General features: G+C 46.1%; 1 protein-coding gene across 2 annotated transcripts in view; it reads left to right on the top strand.

Annotated features, from left to right (window-relative positions):
- LOC130110483 (basic helix-loop-helix ARNT-like protein 2) overlaps positions 1 to 20000 on the top strand; it is a 57654-nt gene that overhangs the window by 12515 nt on the left and 25139 nt on the right. For both annotated transcript variants that reach the window (XM_056277593.1, XM_056277594.1), the window contains exons 2-7: positions 3864 to 4026; positions 4228 to 4266; positions 6852 to 6893; positions 9129 to 9286; positions 12236 to 12318; positions 16659 to 16751. In XM_056277593.1, the coding sequence (XP_056133568.1) occupies positions 3864 to 4026; positions 4228 to 4266; positions 6852 to 6893; positions 9129 to 9286; positions 12236 to 12318; positions 16659 to 16751 (578 nt within the window). The remainder of the gene's footprint in view (positions 1 to 3863; positions 4027 to 4227; positions 4267 to 6851; positions 6894 to 9128; positions 9287 to 12235; positions 12319 to 16658; positions 16752 to 20000) is intronic.

Here is a 20000-nt window from a genome sequence, read left to right as displayed (position 1 = left end):
CAAGCACTACAAGAACACACACAACCACACTCCCACATGATATATCTACACTAACACACATATCTAAACTAACCCACATCCACACTAACACACATATCCACACTAACACACATATCCACACTAACACATTTATCTAAACTAACACACATACCCACACTAACACACATATCCACATTAACACACATATCCACACTAACACACATATCTAAACTAACCCACATCCACACTAACACACATATCCACACTAACACACATATCCACACTAACACACATATCTAAACTAACCCACATCCACACTAACACCCATATCCACACTAACACACATACCCACACTAACACACATATCCACACTAACACACATATCCACACTAACACACGTCCACACTAACACACATATCCACACTAACACACATATCCACATTAACACACATATCCACACTAACACACATATCCACACTAACACACATACCCACACTAACACACATATCCACACTAACACACGTCCACACTAACACACATACCCACACTAACACACATATCCACACTAACACATTTATCTAAACTAACACACATACCCACACTAACACACATATCCACATTAACACACATATCCACACTAACACACATATCCACACTAACACACATACCCACACTAACACACATATCCACATTAACACACATATCCACACTAACACACATACCCACACTAACACACATACCCACACTAACACACATACCCACACTAACACACATATCCACACTAACACACATACCCACACTAACACACATACCCACACTAACACACACATCTAAACTAACACACATATCCACACTAACACACATATCCACACTAACACACATATCCACACTAACACACATACCCACACTAACACATATATCCACACTAACACACATACCCACACTAACACATATATCCACACTAACACACATACCCACACTAACACACATACCCACACTAACACACATACCCACACTAACACATATATCCACACTAACACACATACCCACACTAACACACATACCCACACTAACACACATACCCACACTAACACATATATCCACACTAACACACATACCCACACTAACACACATATCCACACTAACACACATACCCACACTAACACACATATCCACACTAACACACATACCCACACTAACACACATACCCACACTAACACATATATCCACACTAACACACATATCCACACTAACACACATATCCACATTAACACACATATCCACACTAACACACATATCCACACTAACACACATATCCACACTAACACACATATCCACACTAACACACATACCCACACTAACACATATATCCACACTAACACACATATCCACACTAACACACATATCCACACTAACACACATACCCACACTAACACACATATCCACACTAACACACATACCCACACTCACACACATACCCACACTAACACACATATCCACACTAACACACATATCTAAACTAACACACATATCCACACTAACACACATATCCACACTAACACACATATCCACACTAACACACATACCCACACTAACACACATATCCACACTAACACATATATCCACACTAACACACATACCCACACTAACACACATATCCACACTAACACATATATCCACACTAACACACATATCCACACTAACACACACATCTAAACTAACACACATATCCACACTAACACACATATCCACACTAACACACATATCCACACTAACACACATACCCACACTAACACACATATCCACACTAACACACATATCCACACTAACACACATACCCACACTAACACACATACCCACACTAACACACATATCTAAACTAACACACATATACACACTATAACACACATATCCACACTAACACACATATCCACACTAACACACATACCCACACTAACACACATATCCACACTAACACACATACCCACACTAACACACATACCCACACTAACACACATATCCACACTAACACACATACCCACACTAACACACATATCCACACTAACACACATATCCACACTAACACACATATCCACACTAACACACATACCCACACTAACACACATATCCACACTAACACACATATCCACACTAACACACATATCCACACTAACACACATACCCACACTAACACACATATCTAAACTAACACACATATCCACACTAACACACATACCCACACTAACACATATATCCACACTAACACACATATCCACACTAACACACATATCCACACTAACACACATATCCACACTAACACACATACCCACACTAACACACATATCCACACTAACACACATACCCACACTAACACACATACCCACACTAACACACATATCTAAACTAACACACATATACACACTATAACACACATATCCACACTAACACACATATCCACACTAACACACATACCCACACTAACACACATATCCACACTAACACACATACCCACACTAACACACATATCCACACTAACACACATACCCACACTAACACACATACCCACACTAACACACATACCCACACTAACACACATATCCACACTAACACACATACCCACACTAACACACATATCCACACTAACACACATATCCACACTAACGCACATACCCACACTAACACACATACCCACACTAACACACATATCCACACTAACACACATACCCACACTAACACACATATCCACACTAACACACATATCCACACTAACACACATATCCACACTAACACACATATCCACACTAACACACATATCCACACTAACACACATATCCACACTAACACACATACCCACACTAACACACATACCCACACTAACACACATACCCACACTAACACACATATCCACACTAACACACATACCCACACTAACACACATACCCACACTAACACACATATCCACACTAACACACATACCCACACTAACACACATATCCACACTAACACACATATCCACACTAACACACATACCCACACTAACACACATATCTAAACTAACACACATACACACTATAACACACATATCCACACTAACACACATATCCACACTAACACACATATCCACACTAACACACATACCCACACTAACACACATATCCACACTAACACACATACCCACACTAACACACATACCCACACTAACACACATATCCACACTAACACACATATCCACACTAACACACATACCCACACTAACACACATATCTAAACTAACACACATACACACTATAACACACATATCCACACTAACACACATATCCACACTAACACACATATCCACACTAACACACATATCCACACTAACACACATACCCACACTAACACACATATCTAAACTAACACACATACACACTATAACACACATATCCACACTAACACACATATCCACACTAACACACATATCCACACTAACACACATATCCACACTAACACACATACCCACACTAACACACATACCCACACTAACACACATATCCACACTAACACACGTATCCACACTGACACACATACCCACACTAACACACATATCCACACTAAAAAAAAAATGAATGGCCCCGTCCAAGAGAGCGAGCGCCGGGATGAGTGTCGGGACTTCCGGTGTGCGTGGGCTAGCAGTTAGCTTAGCCTGCCCCGCCCCAGAACTACACCCAGATCCCGTTCGTCACCCACCCCACGTGCTTTGCGGTAGTCACGTGTGTGTGTGCGTTCGTGGTGGACAGTCGTTAGGGTGTAGATCGGGTTTAGTTGTGTGCCGTTTTTACTGTTCTGTTCCGTCACTTCCGCCCGCGGTGAAGGCTGACGGCAGGTGTGTTTCCGTGTTTTAGAGCCCACCACCACCACCACCACCACTGCGGAGGAGGAGGAGGAGGAGGAGAGTTGGAGCCAGGCGGCCGGTGCTCCGCCAGAGGCGGCCGGCGTGCCGTCGGCCTCCTCCCTACCGGCCGCCGCCGACCTACCGAGGAAACGCAAAGGAAAGGAGGAGAAGAGGTCAGACGCCTATGAGCGCCTATGAGGAGGAGGAGGAGGAGGAGGAGGCGGGACGGGCCTCGGTTTCCTCGCTCTACTCTCTTTTCTTGCTGTCTGAAAGTGATTGATTGAGTCGTGTGACGGTGTGACGGTACTCGTCTGAGGCTGTGAAGTGTCTTTTCAGAATCTGCCTTTTGACCTTCTGACCTTTTGAACTTTCAGGCCGAGTCTCGACTTTGAAACGGATGAAGACCTCAGCAGGTATGTTTACATTTTCAATGGTATACTCGAGGAAACGTCTGGGTGAGCGCTGTTAGATTGTGACACCTGGCTTACGCATTGCTGATAAGAGGGGGGGGGGAAGTCACGTGGTTATGACGTCACACAAGTGGGTGTGGCATCACCTGCAAGACACGTGATTCCGGAATCACAAGTGAAATGACATAGCATTCTGATGTAAAAAAAACTGTTAAGCTTATAAAAATCTAAAACCAGTACGCAGAAGAAACCGGTCTGACCGGATTTTGCGAGGTAACCAAGAAGGCTGGGTTCAGTACTGGTCTGAGCGTTCCCTAAGAAGGCGTCCAGATTTTTGAGTATTAAAAAAACCAGAAGCCCTTTCTGCTGCCCAGGCAGCTTGGCGAAACCAGACTGAGGTTGAGAAGTGGTTCGATGGCCGAGAGGAAATCTGAACAGATCTTGGAACTTAAAGGTCTCTCGGCACGTTTGTGCAACTGTGATGAAACGGGTCTTGCAGGACCACTTCGTGCCCCCAAGAGCTGTGGCAGAAGTAGGACGTGCCTGCTATGAGGTCACAGCTGGGGAGAGAGGGGAAACGGCTACAGCGGTTGCTAGCTTCAGTCCAGTGGGGAGGCTACACGCCTTTGCTTGTGATTTTTAAAGCCGAGCGCTTGAAAGCCGAATGGCTCCGCCAGGCACCACCCGACACTCTTGTGAGGCTTTCAGACAACGGGTGGATTAACAGTGAACTGATCCTGGGCTGGGCTGGGGGGGGGCAATTTGGAGAAAGTAAATGGAGAAAGTCAGAATCCTTGGCCGCGTTTTCCCGAGCATGGACAAAAGCTGCTACCGTGGAGGTCACCCCAAACGGGTTTAGATGAACTGGTATGTACCGGTCTGATAAAGACGCTCTAAATGCTGATGTTTACGAGTCAAGTGGAGCCACTGCCAGCAGATCTGGAGCCATGGGCATGGCCACAGCAGGCGCCAGCAGCACAGGCGCCAGCCCGGCGGCCTCCGGCACAGCGGGTACAAGAGGCTTCACGGGTTGGTGCGGAGTCGGAAGTGAGGGATTTGCAAGACACTTCCTTAAAACAAGAGAGAACTGGGCACAGGGAGCAGCATCAGAGAGACGATAACCTTTTCCCCTCCTGTAGCCATGCCAACACGTGAGAAAGGGGCAACAAGAAAGCGTTGCAAAGCCCCCAACATACCCTCGGAGGAGTGAGGAGCATCTCAAATATAGAGGCTCCAAGGCTTCAGCAAGAACAAAGAGTAACAAAGTGAAGGACGGTGCGAGCTCGGAGGGTCAAGATGTGTGCAGAGTGTGTAAAAACAGATGTGGTGCCAAAGATGACCCCAAGAATGCAGGTGGGGTGATGTGTATAGCATGTTAACAGCGGTTCCACGGGTCACGTGGCTCGGAGGACTTTGGTGATGGAAGATGCAGAGGTATTTAACTTGTTCTCAGTGTCTTTCTGCTTCATGGGCTGGAAGTCTTCTTACGGGCCTACCGTTGCCCTCCCTCTTCACGCTTAAGGCCTAGACTGGTTTGTGCCTTGCTTGGATGTTAAATATGACAGTCGGCCTGTGAATTTCTCGTTTTAACGTGGTGATTTTAAAATGTTGAAATTAGGGCGTCCGGGTGGCGTGGCGGTCCATTGCGTTGCCTACCAACACGGGGCTCGCCGGTTCGAATCCCCGTGTTACCTCCGGCTTGGTCAGGCGACCCTACAGACACAATGGGCCGTGTCTGCGAGTGGGAGGCCGGATGTGGGTATGTGTCCTGGTCGCTGCACTAGCGCCTCCTCTGGTCGGTCGGGGCGCCTGTTCGGAGGGGAAAGTGGGGAGAACAGCGTGATCCTCCTACGCGCTACGTCCTCCTGGCGAAACTCCTCACTGTCAGGTGAAAAGGAACGGCTGGGGACTCCACGTGTATGGGAGGAGGCTACTTTTTATATCAAAACATCAGGTGTCCCATTTTGTCAGCAGCGCCTGTTAAAAAGTGGTCTCGGGATAGTTTGTGTTGGAGATGAAGTCATCGATTCTGTGTTTGGTTCTACTTTTATTGTTTCTTCTGTGTATCGTAGTAAAGGGGGGATAATGTTTCTAGAACTGTATCAAGTTGGGAGCTAAGGCTTTAGGATGAATGCATGAATGAATGAATGAATGAATGAACGAATGATTCAGCAAATTGTTCCAGAATGGAAAGTGTCCCGTTTTAACAATCAGTTTTTAACAATCGCTGTTTTTGTGTCTTTTGCACTTTATTAGCTTCCCCCAAGGCTAGATAACACTTATCTTATCTTACCTTGCATTACTTTACCTTACCTTAACTTTACTTATCTTCTCTTCTCTAACCTTACCTTTACTTATCGTATTTCTCCCATCTTACCTAACCATAACTTATCTTATTTTACCTAACCTTAACTTAAATCAACTTAACTTAAATTAGCTTATTTTACCTAACCTTAACTTAAATGAACTTATTTTACCTAACCTTAACTTAAATGAACTTATTTTACCTAACCTTAAATCAAATTAACTTAACTTAAATTAGCTTATTTCACCTAACCTTAACTTAACTTTTCTTATCTTGTCTTAAGATCTCAGGACGAAGATCAACAGGTCAAAATGAAATGCTTCAGGTAATTGTACCTCATTATATGCGAGACCATATTTCTTTTCTCATGCGCTTAAATCATAAATCTGTCCGCAATTGATTTTGCAGTTTGGCTCAGCCGTTTACCATCCGCTGTGAAAAACTGTCCATACCATAGGAGACGAGATTTGGTCATGTGTTTCAAAACTGACATTTCAAGATATATACATATACATCCGGGTTCTTAGATGCTCTTCCTCATTTTACTATGTGATATGACATCCCTTGAGTAATTTAGGTCAGCACACCTCCAAGCCAAACTCCCTGTTTTTCCTTATCAACTACGCAAAGAATTAAACCTGCGAGTTCTACGACTTGAGATCCTTTATTTTTTGACAACTTCAAATGATGGAATAGACTGGGTGCGTAAGATGGCGTTGTTCGACTTCCGACGTACGAGTACTTGCACAAGAACTTCCGGTCTGGTTTGTTGAGAGACGAGATGGCTTTGTTTTACACGCACGGTTTGCAGGACCTCCCTAAAATCACGGTCAGTGACGTACATCGCATCGTGAGTGCTTCCTCGGTAGCTCGGACGAGCAAAAAAGAAAAGGGATTTAAGATGTATATTTGGTGCTACATTGACAACTACGAGGGAGAGTAATGGTATTATTAGAACTATGCTAGTGCTAGCTAGCTAGCTAACGTTAGCTTGCTACTTTGTTTTTATTAGCTAATGTTGCTAACTCAGGTGGAGAGACTGAACATGTGAGTTAGTTTGGCGGGGGCGATTAAATGAAATGACACAAATCAGGCCTACCTGGTGTAAACCCGAATGTCCTCATCTGAACCTGCAAATCGCCTCAGGCTGAATTTGGGGTGTAGCTGGACGGTCTCTAGTCGTTTCTGGAGCCCTTCTATTTGTCTCGTCATTGACTCGTTTTGGTCCAGGGCATCATCCAAAGCAGCGGGATTAGGCGCCACGCAATAGTCATGCTCTTGCAGGCAGCTGCTGACATCCATCTCATTATCGGAGGAGTCCAGAGCTGGCAGAGGGGCGACAGCAGGATGCGGGACTCCCGGCGCTCCCACATACCTAGCCTGGGTGCGGGTTTGGAGTACTCGTTCCATGCAAAGAGTCTGAGGACAGCTCCTTTCTTGAGCCTCTTTAACACGCCTGTAGCTGGCACAGCGAAATCACCCGGTTCAAAATGCTGACTACACACTTTTGTACTCTTGGTGACGGTAAATGCATCCCTCCGAATCTTCGCCAGCCGCTTAGCTCTTTCCTCGCCGTTGCTAGGGAATGACTACTACTACTACTTTCGGCTGCTCCCGTTTCCATTTCTTCCTGTCTTCTGCGTCTTCCTCTGTCACACCAGCCACCTGCATGTCTTCCCTCACCACATCCATAAACCTCCTCTTTGGCCTTCCTCTTCTCCTCTTCCCTGGCAGCTCCATATTCAGCATCCTTCTCCCAATATACCCAGCATCTCTCCTCCACACATGTCCAAGCCATCTCAGTCTTGCCTCTCTTGCTTTGTCTCCAAACCGTCCAACCTGAGCGGTCCCTCTAATATAATCGTTCCTAATCCTGTCCTTCGTCACTCCCAGTGAAAATCTTATCATCTTCATCTCTGCCACCTCCAGCTCCTCCTCCTGTCTTTTCGTCAGTGCCACTGTCTCCAAACCATACAACATAGCTGGTCTCACCACCATCTTGTAAACTTTCCCTTTAACTCTTGCTGATACCCTTCTGTCGCAAACCACTCCTGACACACTTCTCCACCCACTCCACCCTGCCTGCACTCTCTTTTTCACCTCTCTACTGCACTCCCCGTTACTTTGGACAGTTGACCCCAAGTATTTGGGGTCGCCGTTGCTAGGGAATGAATGGAAACTTAAAAGAGAAGTATAGCGCGCCGAATCCGCACCCTGTGGCACACAACAGTGCTCAGTGGAGCCTGATTCACGGCGTTGATACTTGAACGCCCCTTTTTGCCCCGTTCGATTCATTGAGTTTTCGGATGAAACTCAAGATTTCAGACCGATAAGTTAGCAGCTAACTGATGATTCAGTAGGACGTAAGCGTCTGGTTGTACCGGAAGTTCTTATGCAAACAGACACACCCGGAAGTTCCGCAGCGCGACATTAATGCGCCGAGCCTGTTAAGATACGGACTTTCTTTATCCGTCGCGTAGCCCGTGTATTGGATAGTTCTGAAGGTGAATACGTCATTTGTAAGTATCGAGAGTGTCAGATTTCCAAATCACGCCCACAGGGAGCCTCACCGGCAGATCGAGAAACGTCGGCGGGACAAGATGAACAACCTCATCGACGAGCTGTCCGCCATGATCCCCTCCTGCAACCCCATGAACCGGAAACTGGACAAGCTCACTGTGTTGAGGAAGGCCGTGCAGCACCTGAAAGTCCTGAGAGGTAAGCCACATCGACCCGATGTTGGCCTTTCTCCCCCTGATGCCATCTCGTGTCTCTGATCCAGATTGTGCTTTGATCCGATTCAGGTGGATCTCCAGAGCGTGCCTCTTCGATAAGCACGTTTAAAACCATTTTAAGTTGCAGACTGTGTACGCTATAGCTCCTCTCGTGATTTTAACCCATTTAAGCAAGTACTGGAACGACCATGGATGACTAGACTCGCTAGCCCTTGGCTAACGGGTCGGACCCGTTAGTCGACTGGTTAGCGAAGCGGGCAACCCGGGTTCGCGTCCCGGCTGCGGCAGTTCTTGGCTGCCCCCCGACCCCACCCCAATTCGCTACATACAGTACAATGAGAAAGCGACTTTTTAGCTGTTGATTGAAATTTGGTGAAATTTAGTATCAGTGTGATCTGAAATTTGAGATTAGTGACATCTTTTTTGCTTTTTTTGTTTGTTTGTTTGCCAAATTTGTAATTAAAAGAACTTCACAAAAGGATAAAATAAAAGATAAATAAGAAGACAAAAACAAACATTGGAGTAATGAACTACATTATCATAAAACTATGAGAAAGAACTCGTATCTTAAACTGTCACATTATTCCTATTTGAATAATTCACCATACATTTTCACAGTGTTATTGTTTTTTTAATATCATTTATAAGTTCCAGAGTCTTAACATACTCTTTAAATTCACCTAAAAATTCAGAAAAATTGAAGGTGACTTTTGTTATTCTGCATTTATTTATGTGAAATTTACCGTATAGGATGAACAAATTCAGAATAAATTCAATGTTATTTTTATCGTGTTCAAAATATTGTAGCGAATTCGGGGGGGCAGTACGGGAACCGCCGCAGCCGGGACGCGAACCCGGCTCTCTCGCACCGCGGGCGACAACGTTAACCAGTTGACTAAAAGGGTCTGACCCCCTAGCCAAGGGCTACTGAGCCTATTCATCCGTGATCGTTACATTTCCTCCTTCCTTCGGGATAGGGCGTCCCCGGCCAGACCATCACAGCCGGGGATCCCACTTCTGACACCAATGGAGTGAATTCGGGGGGGCAGTACGGGAACCGCCGCAGCCGGGACGCGAACCCGGCTCTCCCGCACCCAAGGTTAACCAGTCAACTAAAGGGTCCGACTAAAGGGTCGTTGTGTTTAGTTTTGCACAGGATATAATTCTTAGTTCGATTCCAAAAGGTTATTGACTTTATACAAGCAGTGGCGCCCCCAGAAATGTTTCATAGGGGGGGGGGGGCAAATGGGGCCACTGAAAATCTTGGGGTGGCACACCAAAACCAAAAGCCATGACTGAATTTCGGGAATTCTATGATGCTGTTGTAGTATACTGTATAGGCTAGTGGAAAACTGTCAATATGAGAGTTAAGAAAAATATACATTATTGATTTAAATGAACAGCACCTGATGTAAAATATCAGATAGAAGCATTATAAATAATCAGAAGCATATTCTGCATATGCGACTCGTGGCTGGGGGGGCCAGCGGGGGGGCCTGGGATAGTATCAGGGTGGCCGTGGCCACCCCTGGCCACCCCTCGGGGGCGCCACTGTATACAATGGTAAAATATACATGTTGGGGATTCTGGTTCACTATTGCAAAATTGGTTTCTACATCTAGGAATTTGGAGAAATAAGCGTTTGTTGGGGAAATACTGTGTAACACTTTGAGGTGGACTTCTGTCACCTCAGTGTCGATACAGAATTTATATGCGTTAACAGTTTTCTATTACGTCATCGGCTGTCCGCGGAACCGATGTCAAAACGCCTCGATTTTGGTATCGGAAGCATTCTGGTTTCTGTTTCCGGTTTAGTCCGGGTTGTGTTGACCAGCCACGTTTGAGTAGGCGGCAACAGGAGCGTGCTTTGGTGGCATGTCGGTAACCAGTCCATTTGGGGTGCGAACGAGGCGCGATGCGCTGGCCGAAATGGGGTCTGGACCTAAGGCACCTGCTGACGGTACCGGCGTTTGTGTGGAGAAACGTTCGATTCACGTCGACTCCTTGTGATCTCCGCCTCCGTTCTCGCGTCTGGAGTTGCTAATCTGACTGTAACCAATGACCGAGGCACGGAAGAGGAAGTCTTCATAGGAAACGGAAGTGAGCGGCAGGTACCTACACCGGGAGCCCCGAAATATTGGCCGTTGTTACTATTCGAGCACGTTACCACCCGGCTGGAAGTGTTTCTGTCCTGAACACGACTTCTACATGTGGGTTAAAGATGGTGCACATTTACACTTAGTTGATAATGGGACCTAATATGTCGCTGACCATCTCTGGAGAGTGCACATAATTCATACCCCCCCCCCTTCCTTGAGCCCCGGGGTGGTCCAACCTCGGGGGTCGTCCCGGGTCGTCCTCTGTGTGGAGTTTGCATGTTCTCCCCGTGTCTGGGTGGGTTTCCTCCAGGGGCTCCGGTTTCCTCCCACAGGCCAAAGACATGGAGGTCAGGTGACTCGGCCATACTAAATTGTCGCGAGGTGTGTGTGTGTGTGGGGGGGGGGCTGTGATGGCCTGGCGGCCTGTCCAGGGTGTCTCCCCGCCTGTCGCCCAATGACTGCTGGAATAGGCTCCAGCATCCCCGCCACGCTGGGAGCAGGATAAGCGGTTTGGATAATGGTTGGATGGATGGATGGATGGATGGGTCTCTGGAGTTGGTTGAGGCCTCTTGGGTTCATTTACATCTGGATTTGATCTGTTTTCTCAGCTTTTCTTATTTGAGAACAACAGTCCTGGTAATTGTCATGCTGGGTGGGTACAGTCATCGGTGTAAACATGGTGTGGGAGTTGTCCGGAACAAATATCGATTTTCCTGCTTCTGCTTGAACGGAAAAACACTGACCTGAATGTTTTGAAAAGCTTGCTCCTGTTGCTGGCATCAGCCAAGACGCCCGTGGTAAAGAATAGCTGAACTGTGTTTCCTGTTTTTCAGCCGGCACAAGCAGCGCCTTCACTGAAACCACCTACAAGCCTTCCTTCCTGCCCGAAGACGACCAGAAACACCTTGTCCTCCGGGTAGGTGCCCATCTGAACCACAGCTGCCACACGCGGTCATACTCAGTCCACCAGGGCTTGTGTCTTGCCCCCAAAGGCAGTTTTTATTCAGACCCCAGGGTCTGTAATGCCGCCCCATGACCTTTGACCTACGACGGTTGACCGATGCACTATTTAGCTTTGCAGAGGCGCAATAATTCCTCATCTTGATTTGTAGAAAAACATTTTCTGTGAGAAAGTTTTATTCCTGAAGCTACAATCCTGAAGATGAACAGTTTTATTAAACATCTGGCTAGGTGTTGATAAGGTGGTGTTGGTAAGGTGGTGTTGGTAAGCTGTCTAGGTGTTGGTAAGGTGGTGTTGGTAAACTGTCTAGGTGTTGGTAAGGTGGTGTTGGTAAGCTGTCTAGGTGTTGGTAAGGTGGTGTTGGTAAGCTGTCTAGGTGTTGGTAAGGTGGTGTTGGTAAGCTGTCTAGGTGTTGGTAAGGGGTAAGGTGGTGTTGGTAAGCTGTCTAGGTGTTGGTAAGGTGGTGTTGGTAAGCTGTCTAGGTGTTGGTAAGGTGGTGTTGGTAAGCTGTCTAGGTGTTGGTAAGGTGATGTTGGTAAGCTGGCTAGGTGTTGGTAAGGTGGTGTTGGTAAGCTGTCTAGGTGTTGGTAAGGGGTAAGGTGGTGTTGGTAAGGGGTAAGGTGGTGTTGGTAAGGTGTCTAGGTGTTGGTAAGGTGGTGTTGGTAAGCTGTCTAAGTGTTGGTAAGGTGATGTTGGTAAGGTGTCTAGGTGTTGGTAAGCTGTCTAGGTGTTGGTAAGGTGGTGTTGGTAAGGTGTCCAGGTGTTGGTAAACTGTCTAGGTGTTGGTAAGGTGGTGTTGGTAAGGTGTCTAGGTGTTGGTAAGGTGTCCAGGTGTTGGTAAACTGTCTAGGTGTTGGTAAGGTGGTGTTGGTAAGGTGTCTAGGTGTTGGTAAGGTGGTGTTGGTAAACTGTCGAGGTGTTGGTCAGGTGGTGTTGGTAAGGTGTCGAGGTGTTGGTAAACTGTCTAGGTGTTGGTAAGCTGTCTAGGTGTTGGTAAGGTGGTGTTGGTAAGGTGTCCAGGTGTTGGTAAACTGTCTAGGTGTTGGTAAGGTGGTGTTGGTAAGGTGTCGAGGTGTTGGTAAACTGTCTAGGTGTTGGTAAGCTGTCTAGGTGTTGGTAAGCTGTCTAGGTGTTGGTAAGGTGGTCTTGGTAAACTGTCGAGGTGTTGGTCAGGTGGTGTTGGTAAGGTGTCGAGGTGTTGGTAAACTGTCTAGGTGTTGGTAAGCTGTCTAGGTGTTGGTCAGGTGTCTAGGTGTTGGTAAGATGTCTAGGTGTTGGTAAGGTGGTGTTGGTAAGGTGTCTAGGTGTTGGTAAGGTGGTGTTGGTAAGCTGTCTAAGTGTTGGTAAGGTGTCTAGGTGTTGGTAAGGTGTCTAGGTGTTGGTAAGGTGGTGTTGGTAAGGTGTCTAGGTGTTGGTAAGGTGGTGTTGGTAAACTGTCGAGGTGTTGGTCAGGTGGTGTTGGTAAGGTGTCGAGGTGTTGGTAAACTGTCTAGGTGTTGGTAAGCTGTCTAGGTGTTGGTAAGGTGGTGTTGGTAAGCTGTCTAGGTGTTGGTAAGGTTGTGTTGGTAAGCTGTCTAGGTGTTGGTAAGGGGTAAGGTGGTGTTGGTAAGGTGTCTAGGTGTTGGTAAGGTGGTGTTGGTAAGCTGTCTAAGTGTTGGTAAGGTGATGTTGGTAAGGTGTCTAGGTGTTGGTAAGGGGTAAGGTGGTGTTGGTAAGGTGTCTAGGTGTTGGTAAGGTGGTGTTGGTAAGGTGTCTAGGTGTTGGTAAGGTGTCTAGGTGTTGGTAAGGTGGTGTTGGTAAGGTGTCTAGGTGTTGGTAAGGTGTCCAGGTGTTGGTAAACTGTCTAGGTGTTGGTAAGGTGGTGTTGGTAAGGTGTCTAGGTGTTGGTAAGGTGTCCAGGTGTTGGTAAACTGTCTAGGTGTTGGTAAGGTGGTGTTGGTAAGGTGTCTAGGTGTTGGTAAGGTGTCCAGGTGTTGGTAAACTGTCTAGGTGTTGGTAAGGTGGTGTTGGTAAGGTGTCTAGGTGTTGGTAAGGTGGTGTTGGTAAGGTGTCTAGGTGTTGGTAAGGTGGTGTTGGTAAGCTGTCTAAGTGTTGGTAAGGTGTCTAGGTGTTGGTAAGGTGTCTAGGTGTTGGTAAGGTGTCTAAGTGTTGGTAAGGTGTCTAGATGTTGGTAAGGTGTCTAGGTGTTGGTAAGGTGGTGTTGGTAAGGTGTCTAGGTGTTGGTAAGGTGGTGTTGGTAAGGTGTCTAGGTGTTGGTAAGGTGGTGTTGGTAAGCTGTCTAAGTGTTGGTAAGGTGTCTAGGTGTTGGTAAGGTGTCTAGGTGTTGGTAAGGTGTCTAAGTGTTGGTAAGGTGTCTAGGTGTTGGTAAGGTGGTGTTGGTAAGGTGTCCAGGTGTTGGTAAACTGTCTAGGTGTTGGTAAGGTGGTGTTGGTAAGCTGTCTAGGTGTTGGTAAGGTGTCCAGGTGTTGGTAAACTGTCTAGGTGTTGGTAAGGTGGTGTTGGTAAGGTGTCTAGGTGTTGGTAAGGTGTCCAGGTGTTGGTAAACTGTCTAGGTGTTGGTAAGGTGGTGTTGGTAAGGTGTCTAGGTGTTGGTAAGGTGTCCAGGTGTTGGTAAACTGTCTAGGTGTTGGTAAGGTGGTGTTGGTAAGGTGTCTAGGTGTTGGTAAGGTGGTGTTGGTAAGGTGTCTAGGTGTTGGTAAGGTGGTGTTGGTAAGCTGTCTAAGTGTTGGTAAGGTGTCTAGGTGTTGGTAAGGTGTCTAGGTGTTGGTAAGGTGTCTAAGTGTTGGTAAGGTGTCTAGATGTTGGTAAGGTGTCTAGGTGTTGGTAAGGTGGTGTTGGTAAGGTGTCTAGGTGTTGGTAAGGTGGTGTTGGTGAGGTGTCTAGGTGTTGGTAAGGTGGTGTTGGTAAACTGTCTAGGTGTTGGTAAACTGTCTAGGTGTTGGTAAGCTGTCTAGGTGTTGGTAAGGTGTCTAGGTGTTGGTAAGGTGTCTAGGTGTTGGTAAGGTGGTGTTGGTAAGGTGTCTAGGTGTTGGTAAGGTGGTGTTGGTAAGGTGTCTAGGTGTTGGTAAGGTGGTGTTGGTAAGGTGTCTAGGTGTTGGTAAGGTGGTGTTGGTAAGGTGTCTAGGTGTTGGTCAGGTGGTGTTGGTAAGCTGGTGTTGTTGCGCTCCACCCAGAGTGAGTGAGAGTCAGCGGAGCCATCATGTGGCTCGTGTTGGAGTGTAATCAGTCCACTCGTGACTGAATGGAGCAGTGAGGACGTGCGTCTGCATGCAGATCTTCAGGACTGTCGCTTTCATGTAGCTGCTGTTCATTTCACCACACTTGACTTAGTTGGACATTTTGCACTTTTAAATCTCTCTTTCTCTTGTTTTCTACACCTCTGTCTCTCTGTCTCTGTCTCTGTCTGTCTGTCTGTCTGTCTCTCTCTCTGTCTGTCTGTCTGTCGCTGTCCGTCTGTCTGTCTGTCTCTCGCTCACTGTCTGTCTCTCTCTCTCTGTCTGTCTGTCTGTCTGTCTGGCTGTCTCTCACTCACTGTCTGTCTCTCTCTCTGTCTCTCTGTCTATCTGTCTGTCTGTCTATCTGTCTGTCTCTCTGTCTGTCTCTCACTCACTGTCTGTCTCTCTCTCTGTCTCTCTGTCTATCTGTCTGTCTGTCTATCTGTCTGTCTCTCTGTCTGTCTCTCACTCACTGTCTGTCTCTCTCTCTCTCTCTCTCTCTCTCTCTCTCTCTCTCTCTGTCTGTCTGTCTGTCTGTCTGTCTGTCTGTCTCGCTCTCTGTCTATCTGTCTCTCGCTCTCTGTCTATCTGTCTCTGTCTCTCTGTCTATCTGTCTGTTTGTCTGTCTGTCTGTCTGGCTGTCTCTCACTCACTGTCTGTCTCAGTGTCTGTCTCTCTCTCTGTCTGTCTGTCTATCTGTCTGTCTGTCTCCCTCTCTGTCTGTCTGTCTGTCTCTCTGTCTGTCTCCCTCTCTGTCTCCCTCTCTGTCTGTCTGTCTGTCTGTCTGTCTGTCTGTCTGTCTGTCTGTCTGTCTGTCTGTCTGTCTGTCTCTGTCTTTCTGTCTCCCTCTCTGTCTGTCTGTCTCTCTGTCTGTCTCTGTCTGTGTCTTTCTGTCTCTCTCTCTGTCTGTCTCTGTCTTTCTTTCTCCCTCTCTGTCTGTCTGTCTCCCTCTCTGTCTGTCTGTCTCCCTCTCTGTCTGTCTCCCTCTCTGTCTGTCTGTCTCCCTCTCTGTCTGTCTGTCTTGTCTGTCTGTCTGTCTGTCTGTCTGTCTGTCTGTCTGTCTCTCTCCCTCCCTCGCAGGCAGCAGAGGGTTTCCTGTTAGTTGTGAGTTGTGACCGTGGGAAGATCTTGTTCATCTCAGAGTCCGTCTCTAAGATCCTCAACTTCAGCCAGGTCTGTACCTCCTCCGACACACACATGGGAAACGCTGTATGAGGTGCTGCATAAAAAAACCACCTGTCGTCTGGTCTGCAAGTGGGAGTTAACCCCCATTTAACCCGTAGTTACCCCTCTGACAGTTTTGCTCTCGATTCCAGTCCCACACACACACACACAGTGCGGATGCTGTAGAGACCATCTGGTGTCTACACACCAACACCAACACAACACAACACAACACAACACAACTGGTCTTCTGAGAAACTTCTTGGAGGGGAAACACAAATTGTAGCTCAAAATGCTAACACCATTTTCAGTGTTGGATGGAATGTAAAAAATAGTACAATACTTAGGGCGTCTGGGTGGCGTGGCGGTCTACTCCGTTGCCTACCAACACGGAGATCGCTGGTTCGAATCCCCGTGTTACCTCCGGCTTGGTCGGGCGTCCCTACAGACACAATTGGCCGTGTCTGTGGGTGGGAAGCCGGATGTGGGTATGTGTCCTGGTCGCTGCACCAGCGCCGCCTCTGGTCGGTCGGGGCACCTGCTCGGGGGGGAGGGGGAACTGGGGGGAATAGCCTGATCCTCCCACGCGCTGCGTCCCCCTGGTGAAACTCCTCACTGTCAGGTGAAAAGAAGCGGCTGGTGACTCCACATGTATGGGAGGAGGCATGTGGTAGTCTGCAGCCCTCCCCGGATCAGCAGAGGGGGTGGAGCAGAGACCGGGACGGCTCGGGGGAGTGGGGTAATTGGCCAAGTTCAACTGGGGAGATAAAAAAAGGGGGGAAATTCCTAAAAAATAAAAATAAAAAAATACAAAACTGTCAATCAATCATCCAGTCAATCAAACTTTTTTAAAATCGATTTTAAAAATGTCTTTTTTCCCCTTTTTGTAAAGCGCTATACAATCAGAGAACGCTGAAAGTAAGAGAAATTAAATACACACGGGACCAGAGTGCACGTGTGTGTGTGCACATGTGTGAGTGTATGTATGCGTGTGAGAGTGTGTATTTGTAAAGTATATGTATATTTGTGTGTATATGCATGTGTGTGTATGTACTATATGTGAGAGGGGGGGGGAGAGGGAGAGAGAATGTGTGTGTGTGTGTGATATGATATGTACACATAGGCCAGTGTGTGTGTGTGTGTGTGTATAAAAGGCTGTGTGAGGACACGGGGTAATCTTTGCGGTGGTCTGACCAGTCCCGTGTGACGTATTGTGTTGCCGTGTGTCACACGATGATGAGACAAACACAGTACCGAGAAGTGGAGTTGGAAGTGGGCCGCTCCGCTTCCCTTGCCGCTGTTTTTCCTTGACTTAGGATGAAAACCGAGCGCCAGCTCTCCTCCACCCCGTGTGGAGGGTTTGTTTTCCAGAGAGTCTGCTGCAGGCGTCAGCCAGTGGTACAAGCTGACCTCAAGCGAGGTCAAGTCGTCCTTTGTGAAAGGCTTTTTGGAGTGCGGCCATCTTGCGGTTTATCTCGCAGACGGTTTGGAGTTTTTGGCCGAAGGCCTGGACAGAAGGGGAGGGAATGTGAAGAGGCAGGCTTGTCTCACGTTCCCTGTTACTCTAACAGAGAGGGGAGAGCAGAGGATGCTGCGGAGTTGTGGTAAAAATGTGCTATTTACAGTCAGACGTGTATTCAGCTGTGTGTGTTCGTGTTGTTGTGTGAAGTTTCCGAGAGAGAGCGGCGGTGACGCAAAGCAGATTATCGGGCAACTCGTGACAATAAAGTCGTATCGTGTCACGTCGTATTTTATTGTATCGAGTTGAACTGTGTCGTTGTATATTGTGTCATATTGTATCACACCATATCAGATCATATTGTATTGTATTGTATCGTATATAGTATAGTATCGTATCGTATCATATAGCTTTGTATTGTAATGTAAAATATCGTATCGTGTTGTATATTATAGTATCGTATTGTATCGTAGCACATTGCATCATATCGTATAGTATTGTATCGCATAGTATAGTAGCGCACCATATAGTATCGTATCATATGGTATAGTATCGTATCATAGAGCATTGTATAGTATTGTATCGTAGCACACTGTATCGTATAGTATTGTATCGTATAGTATTGTATCGCATAGTATAGTATTGCATTGTATCGTACCATATAGTATCGTATCATATGGTATAGTATCGTATCATAGAGCATTGTATAGTATTGTATCGTAGCACACTGTATCGTATAGTATTGTATCGCATAGTATAGTATCGCATTGCATCATACCATATAGTATCGTATCATATGGTATAGTATTGTATCATAGAGCATAGTATAGTATCGTATCATATCATATAGCTTTGTATTGTATTGTAAAATATCGTGTCGTATAGTGTAGTATTGTATAGTATTGTATCATATTGTATAGTATTGTATTGTATCGTAGCACATTGTATCATATCGTATAGTATTGTATCGCATAGTATAGTATCGTATTGCATCATACCATATAGTATCGTATCATATAGTATAGTATCATATCATAGAGCATTGTATAGTATAGTATCGTATCATATCGTATAGCTTTGTATTGTATTGTAAAATATCATATCATATCGTGTCGTATAGTATTGTGTTGTATCATATTGTATAGCATAGTATCGTAGCATATTCTATCGTATCGTATAGTATTGCATCGCATAGTATAGTATCGCATTGCATCATACCATATAGTATCGTATCATATGGTATAGTATCGTATCATAGAGCATTGTATAGTATCGTATCATATAGTATTGTATCACATTGTACGGTATAATATAGTATCGTATCATATTGTATCGCACCGTATCGTATGGTATAGCATCGTCTCATATTGTATCGTATCGTACTGTATATTATCGTATCATATAGTATTGTATCATACTGTATAGTGTCATATCGTATCGTATATTATTGTATCATATAGTATTGTATAGTATATCATATAGTATTGTATAGTATCGTATCGTAGATGGATTTTCAGATGGGAAACTGGCAACAGGCGAATGAATATCTATGATCATTTTCATCACAGCGCCGAACTTGTGATCCTTGAAAAAGCCACATGAGCTTGTTGCTCTATGAAGGTTGGGAATGTTTCAGAAAAAAAGCAAACTGAAGTGCTTCCATCATGGAGCCCGAAGGAAAGAGAGGAGCCACAACTATCAAGAAGACATGCACGTTAGGGTCAGTACTCCTGTCTGTGCCCCTGAGCAAGGGTTAGGGTTAGGGTTAGGGCTTTAGAGTAGAGTAGAGTAGAGTAGAG

Source organism: Lampris incognitus, chromosome 3 (assembly GCF_029633865.1).
Source record: "Lampris incognitus isolate fLamInc1 chromosome 3, fLamInc1.hap2, whole genome shotgun sequence".
NCBI lineage: Eukaryota > Metazoa > Chordata > Actinopteri > Lampriformes > Lampridae > Lampris > Lampris incognitus.
This window is presented reverse-complemented; position numbering and strand designations above follow the sequence as displayed.